Below are 7378 nucleotides of genomic sequence, written 5' to 3'. Positions count from 1 at the left end.
ATATAGAGGGATCCATTACAAGTGTTTTGGATGAAATACAACTCAAGAAACGAATCAGAATCGAAAAATAATTCCCTGGTCGGAACACACCGCTGTTCAAGAGCTCTCATAGTGCCAGGTGAAGCAAAATGCTGGCACCAGCGCTCCTGCTTCGTTTTTTTCACCCCGATGCTCGAGCGCCAACTGGCAGTCTACTAGCGAAAGAACCTCGGCTTTTTCTCCCCAATCTATAATTTGATTTCTTCAAGCACTTCAATCAAAACTCCAAAATCAAATCTTCAATTATCCAAAGTCCTTTTACCAATCAAACTTTCAATCCTTGATAAGCTTTGATCCCTTTTTCAACCGGACTCCCAAACCAAGGACACTCTTGTTCTTTTTATTGGGAACGAATCAAAATCCCAATAAAAATTTGGGTCATACTCCAACATAAAGAAACTATCTTTCACGGAATAAGCTTGAGAGGAACTTACACGACCGCATTATAAATAGATCGTTCCAGAGATTAATCCTTCATAGTTTTCTGCTCAACAGATGATTTCTGAAATTTAAGTCTAAAATACCAATTTGAATATCTATGAACACTTATTAAAATTCTCATTCATGACTCCAGATAAAATTAGAGTTTCTACTGAGATTATAATTCTAGTAAATAAGCCATAAGACCAACCCGATCTGGGTCAGCCAGGAAACGGCTAAAAGGAATCACCAACACAATATCGGGACAACAGCCTTTTCCATGCTTCCATCAAGTAAGAAATCCTCAAGACTCAATTTTCTCTGATTATTTCCTTCCTCGTCCGTGGAAGATGTCTACGATAAGAACAAATGAGTGTATATAGTTTAACCTACATAAAAGTGTAACAATAGCATCATAATACGTAAAAGAAAGAATGACGCCATTTTAAGGTTTGATCTCATATATGGAAACACTAACCTTGCCGTAAATTTGATTCTGAACTGGACACTGTGCTTGTTTTTCATATTTCGATCAATAGTCCTCGAAAGCATCATGGATTACAGAGGCTGAATGTAAAAAAATTTATCATCTCTGATGACAACGGGTGATCAACTGCAAGGCAAAAAAATGATAACAGTTGGTCAATAGATGCAAGTGAACTTCAAAAATAAGGATATATAAAAGGATCTCTTTTTAAATTAACTGAATCAGATTTACATTTTAGTAGCACAGGATATGAGTGTGCAGAAATAGTGTTATTTTTTCGTTTCATACTTCTGAATTGATAGAAGTGAGTCAAAATATCTGGAGAATTTCCCAAGTGAACTTTTCTGTTTTTCTTCTTCATTTGTTCATCTCCTCTCTTATAGTCCGACTATACATACAAAAATAATTGCTGAAAAAAGTTTATGCATCTTACTATTAAGAATTAAAACAACATAATTTGCAGTTTAATTCATTGAGATAAACAAATGTTGTATCCGTGTTTACTATTTTGAAGTCAGAACGAAACAAGGACTAGCAAGACTAAAAAAGGAAGAATTATGCTAGTTGTACATTTTTGGATGCCATTATGGATGATATTGTGTGATGTGTGAAAAATTGAGTCATTGATTTGAATTAGTTTTGTTAAAATCAATGGCGCAAAGTATTGCCATGTCAAACAATGTCATCCGTGATGTTAAACTTAGTTTACCTATAGCAAGACTGAAAAAGAAAACAAGGCCATTATTTGCTAGGATTGTGTAACGAATAGTAAGTTATATACTTCATTATATACGCCTGCAAAGAATTATTATACACTGGTCGACACTACTAGCTAGCATTTATGTATACATGAAGATTCGACTAACTAAAAAAAATTGATTTACACATTTACACAGGTAACTCTTGTTCAGGACTTCCCATAGAACTATAAATTCTATATGCAATTTGACTCATATCAGGTCTTACTTCTGAATTTGCAAGCAAAGCAAGATTAGCTATATCAACCAAAACCCTAAACTGTTCAAGATTCACATCACCATTGAGTTTTGGATCCAACATTCCTACCAAAATTTCCACATTGTCACTTTTTCTGCAGTCCTCGGTCCATTCTGGTAAAGTGAATGAGCCTTGGACCGATCGCAGCCCTGTTATTAGCTCGAGAATTAACACTCCAAAACTGTAAACGTCACTCTTTGGGGATACTATACCCGTGTTGAGGTATTGTGTATCGACATAACCCAGTGAGCCCTTCACCACGGTTGGTGTATGTGCACTTTGTGCATCGTTGCCCAGCTTGCATAGTCCAAAATCAGCAAGTTTGGCATGATTATCGTCAATTAGGAGAATATTAGATGACTTGATATCACGATGTATGACGGCAGGATCTGCCACTGAATGAAGATAATCGAGGGCATAAGCAATGTCTAAGGCAATGCTTAAACGATTAGACCATGAGAGTATGCCTGAGGATTGGCCTTGGAAAGTGTGCATTCGATCAAAGAGGCTCTTGTTCGGGACATACTCCAAAAGAAGGAGTTGTTCTCCTGTTTCAATACGAATTAATTACTTCATCGCATGAAAAAATTGTTGAGAAAAGGTAACTGAAATGGAAAAAGATCGTGCAATCTTAATAGATCTATTTCATAATATGTACATATATTTTCACCAAGCATCATATTGTATTACAAGTAGAGATGCAAAGTTGGATTGGACTGACTCCAAAAAATTGATATGCCACCAAAGGTGCCAAATTAGACCAAGATGAAGTTTAATGTTTTAGGTACTAAAACCAGCCTTCTTCATATGAAGGTGAATATTGACAAGAAGTTTAAACTTTTAGATGGGGCGGTTCACAATTATTACCAAAAACGTAAAAAACAAAAATGAACATACCTTTCTCCAAGCAGAATCCCATCAACCCTACCAAATTTGGATGCCTTATCCTTAGCAAAACCGAAACTTCATCCAAGAACATCTTCTGGCTGCCTCCTCTTTCCTCCATGACTCGCTTCACAGCACCTAATTTTCCATCACCAAGCTCAGCAAGGTAAACATATGATGTTCCTCCAATGCCAATCCGAACACTAAAGTCATTTGTTGCCTCCTTCAACTCTTTCAGTGCATAAGTTCTTATAGCAGCGGATGGACAACAATTGATAATGCAATCTTCATTTTTGTTCGTCTGAATATCTACACGCTGATCATCTTCTTTATCAGAAGATTTATCATCTTGAGAAGCCAAATAAACAGCAAGCTTCCTCAAGATGATTGTGAGAATTATAACAAGTACTATTGCCCCAATAATCAAATAGCTTCTTGTATGTGCAGTGGAGAAACCAAGAAACCACATTTTTGTTTATGTTTGGACATGTTCCATTATGGTTTCTTTAATCATTTAAAACTATGAGTATGGGATGATGAGGACAAATTGTTTGGGTGGGGTTTGGTGAAGAAGATTGGCGTGGCAGTTTAACGAAGATTCAGTGATTTGTATTTTTATGTTCAGAGAAGTAGATTAATATCTTGTGCATTAATGGAATAAATATGTGATGAGGGGTCGTTGTTTTGTCTTGTAATAAACAAGTCAAAAGAAGACTGGAACTTTTTGTTGACGGCTGAAATTTTTTGGTCCCATTGTAGGCTGCTTTCTGATTCTAACTTTTATCCCATATGATGTTGATGCAACTATGCTAAATTTCAGCAGCTAGAGTCAATGATGTCATACGAAATCTTATAAATATTTTCTCCTGCATTATGATACATACAAATCATTTTTAATTTTGAGACAATATCATAGATTCTCTGAGCTTAATGATAATATTAGAGACACTCTTCATATTTACAAATTCCATTAATCTCTGCTATTTATAATTTTGAGTATCACTTACATATTTTATAAGATGAGATTGACATACCACTATGTAGGAGAAAAAAGAAGATGAATAAATTTTAAACAATAAATTGTAGTTAATTTTCTCAAACTATAGGAGCATTTCTATTATATAATATGGATGTCATTTAATTAATAAATTTAACAGTATACGTTGTTTTAATGAACTCACATATCATACTTTTTAATTTAATCATACATTCTCACAATAATATATTTTATACGTAAATTTAATTTTTTTCTATTTTCAAATAATATATTCTTCAAAATTTACCATTTTAAAATTTGTTTTTCTAATTTAACGATAGACAAAGAGGGGCTAGTTATTTTTTGAAGGTAGCAATGCGCATGAAATAAAAAATGGAATACTTGTAATACATTCCACAAAGTCAACTATTGAATTTCTTAGTCAAAAGTTTTATTCAAAACAAAACAAAATAGTATAAAAAAATGAATTTGGAAAAGTCAAGCGGTGGATTGGTTCTCTTCATTGGAAACTTAGCTGACGCCCATCCAAATCCATTAAAAAAAGAAAAAAAAGAAAAAAGAAAAATCACATTACACTGAGAGAGAGAGCAGCGAGACAGTAGGGAACTTCAACAAATAAAGAAAAGAATATCCGAAAATTCGAAGAAGAAGAAGCAACTGCCTTAACCATGGACTTATGTTATCCTTTTTCTTGAGGTCGAATCATGTTTTGCTAATACAGCAAGGTAAGAAATGAGATTGCAATTCCAGGAATCTGTATTTAATTTCTGCCAGAAATTGAGATGAAGTGGAGAACAAGGGTTTAATTGAATTGAAGAAGGAAGGGGGAAGGGGACTATAAGCTGTTTACGTAAGTATTTTATTGTTGTATGTCTTTGCAGCCTTTGAAAGGAAAATCAGCCGACAGAAAGGGGAAGAAAGGCAGAATTTGTCCTGTTCCATACTTCTGGTTCAGCTCAAGGTGAGGAGAAATTAGAGCTTCAGGGATCGGATAATAGTTTTGTGTGTGTGCGTGTAATCTTCTTACATTTTGATAACAAATAAAAGAAACGAAGATTTCATTCAGATTATGGCTTTCATTCACAAGTAAGAAATTGGATTGATTAGTTCCTCATTATAAGTGTCGTTTTTCAGGAAATAACAAGGAGATTGTAATAACTTATCAACCTAGTTAATCTCTATCTAGCACATAGTTATGTGAAGTGGAAAACTTAAAATATTTTCAGATGTTAATAAATGATTTATATTATTATGTTACGTGCAAGTACGTGAATTATTTGTTCAAATATATGATAATTATGAAAGGTTATCTATAATTACAAATATTGTAAGTTGATTACTTGTAAATTGGAATATGAGACATGGGTGATAGTGAGATCAACGGCAAAAGTACTGGTAATTATATATATCTTCTAGTTCGTTAAGGGCCTTTGCTGTGTTCTATACCACATGAAAGAGTCTTGATCGTGCATTAAAGGGTCTTGATCGTGTACATATAGCTTACTAAGGGGTCTTGGTTGTGTTCTAGAATTGATTATTAGAAGTCTTTGAGACCCGCTTTTGTTCATGGAGGGGCTTGAGACCTGTGTTGAAAGTGCTTAGCTTGAGGGGCCATCCACGCGCGTATGACAAGATTATACATTTCAATCAGAGGGTACATTTTTGGTGAGATTTCTTATCATATTGTGATGAGAAAACTTGTTTTCTGTGTAATTACTTTCTAATTCAAGCAAGTAAACTTGTTTTCTGTGTAATTATTTCCTAATCAGCACCTACATTTGGGCCGTAATACCTCCATGTAGAAACAAAACAGTTTGAAATGGATCTTATTTAGCATGGGCCTGCTACTTGTAATAAATAAATGCAGTTCAGATTAACAGATAGAGAGAATTAAATGATGAATTGTACGTTCATTTTTCTTAAGAAAATTTGGCTTTCTGAAGCATGTTTGCTAATATACAATTTAGTTAACAATTTGTGGAGCGTAGTCATAATATGTACTTATTCCTTCACCATGTTTGCTTTGGCTATTTTCTTAATACACATACAGATGCCACTCAAAAGAAAGTTGAAGCATGTGTTAACCATAAGATCTGCTGCTCCTCCAAACTCTGGCAATGGGAGCCCATCTTCTCGTGGACAAGGAGAGCACTCTGATCAATTACACATTTTTGTGTCAACACCTTCTACAACTCAATCAGGTATAAACACGACAACTCAATCTATTGTAGATCCTACTACTGTTGCGAGTACTACTGAGCAAGATGCATCCAATAATATGCATTTAATAATTTTGAATATACTGTAGATTGATTCATCAAAATTAATTTTCTTTAAATATCTTTTAACTCTTTATTAAGAAAAACGTGGAATTAGTCGTGGGTTGACAGAATAATGGATGCAAATAAGAAAAAACTTGTACAAGCCAGGGAGGGACACATTTAGTGAAACATCTTGTCCATTTGCCAATGAGATTTGCATCATCATGTAAAACATTGTTTCGCAGTGCTTAACAGGTTGGTATGTAGCAACCCATGATAGGGAAGTAGCCTACGACCGACTTAGGTAAGTTATGTTTGAATTTTCATTGAGCATCTTGTTTTAATAGTTGCTCAGCTCGAGTGTTTTTATGTTAAACTAGATGTTAGATATCAATATTTTAATTTTTAAAATGTTGTCTATTGTAAAATTAAGATGGATATCTTTTTATCTAGATGGAAGATACTTTATTGACTTGGAAAATTAGAGTAAAACTTTAACTGAGAAAAACTGGAGATTCAGTAGGTGAAGTTTAAGCTTTTAAAATCTTTAACTATGGGTGCTAATTTGCTCATAAAGATCCACCTTGGCACAACTGATTTGATGAGAGACTCTGAATTTTTTTATGTAGATATAAAGTTATAATTTTTGTATTTGTTTCATTTTTATTGGAGCGTTGATTTTCTCCTACAGCCCCCATTAGCTCTTATAGTGTCTGCATCTTTTTTATCTTCTCAAAACCCTATTATTATTATTATTATTATTATTATTATTATTATTATTATTATTATTATTTATTTATTTATTTATTTATTTTTTAATCAAAGACATTTTTATGTAGATATAAAGTTATAATTTTTGTATTTGTTTCATTTTTATTGGAGCGTTGATTTTCTCCTACAGCCCCCCATTAGCTCTTATAGCGTGCGTCTGCATGCTTTTTTTTTTTTTTAATCAAAGACATAGTGGACTTGGACCTCGTGTTCTTAAGAATAATTGCTAAGTGGATTTTCTTAAGATTAGATTGTGGCCCTGTTTGAGCCCAATTCTTTGGAAAAAAACATTTTTAAATAGTGATTTATCATTTCAATCATATATTTTTCAATAAAATAATATTACATGCAAATTCAAAATTTTCCCTTATTTTTTAATCACACATTCTCCATCAATCTACTATTTCAAACTAAATTCTTTAAAAATAATTTGGCTCAAATGTTAAATGTGACATTAATTTGTAATCTTAGGAAATAAATAAGGTTACATGCACTTGAAGAAAATGTATCAGGAAAATACAT

At 33.3% G+C, this 7378-nt stretch overlaps 2 protein-coding genes across 7 annotated transcripts in view; one reads left to right on the top strand and one right to left on the bottom strand.

Annotated features, from left to right (window-relative positions):
* Positions 1–1834: 1834 nt before the first annotated feature.
* LOC111393139 (probable leucine-rich repeat receptor-like protein kinase At5g49770) lies at positions 1835–3296 on the bottom strand. The gene is made up of 2 exons (XM_023018530.1): positions 2840–3296; positions 1835–2490 (listed from the first exon to the last, which is right to left on the bottom strand). Exons 1-2 carry the CDS (start codon positions 3294–3296, stop codon positions 1835–1837), a joined length of 1113 nt encoding a protein of 370 aa, XP_022874298.1.
* Positions 3297–4345: 1049 nt separating this feature from the next.
* Positions 4346–7378, top strand: part of LOC111393934 — a 9538-nt gene continuing 6505 nt past the window's right edge. Inside the window, exons 1-4 of one of the 6 annotated variants that reach the window (XR_002702520.1) lie at positions 4348–4549; positions 4706–4785; positions 5353–6025; positions 6331–6573. Coding sequence is in view for 1 of the 6 variants with exons in the window: in XM_023019721.1 (XP_022875489.1) it covers positions 4501–4549; positions 4706–4785; positions 5875–6132 (387 nt within the window). In the remaining 5 variants the exon portion in view is untranslated. Of the gene's footprint in view, positions 4550–4705; positions 4786–5352; positions 6574–7378 lie in introns of those variants that run through there. The other 5 variants (XR_002702518.1, XR_002702519.1, XR_002702521.1 and 2 more) reach the window with 5 other exon arrangements.

Source organism: Olea europaea, chromosome 4 (genome assembly GCF_002742605.1).
Source record: "Olea europaea var. sylvestris chromosome 4, O_europaea_v1, whole genome shotgun sequence".
Taxonomy (NCBI): domain Eukaryota; kingdom Viridiplantae; phylum Streptophyta; class Magnoliopsida; order Lamiales; family Oleaceae; genus Olea; species Olea europaea.
Note: the sequence above shows the minus strand (reverse complement) of the source record. Positions and strands in the feature narration are given on the sequence as shown.

Bases quoted from the DNA above. Each gene is read 5' to 3' on its own strand.
- LOC111393139 (XM_023018530.1), bottom strand. From the start codon at position 3,296: ATGTGGTTTCTTGGTTTCTCCACTGCACATACAAGAAGCTATTTGATT. The intron at 2,491-2,839 runs GTATGTTCATTT...GTATTGAAACAG, and splicing joins GGGATTCTGCTTGGAGAAAG to GAGAACAACTCCTTCTTTTG.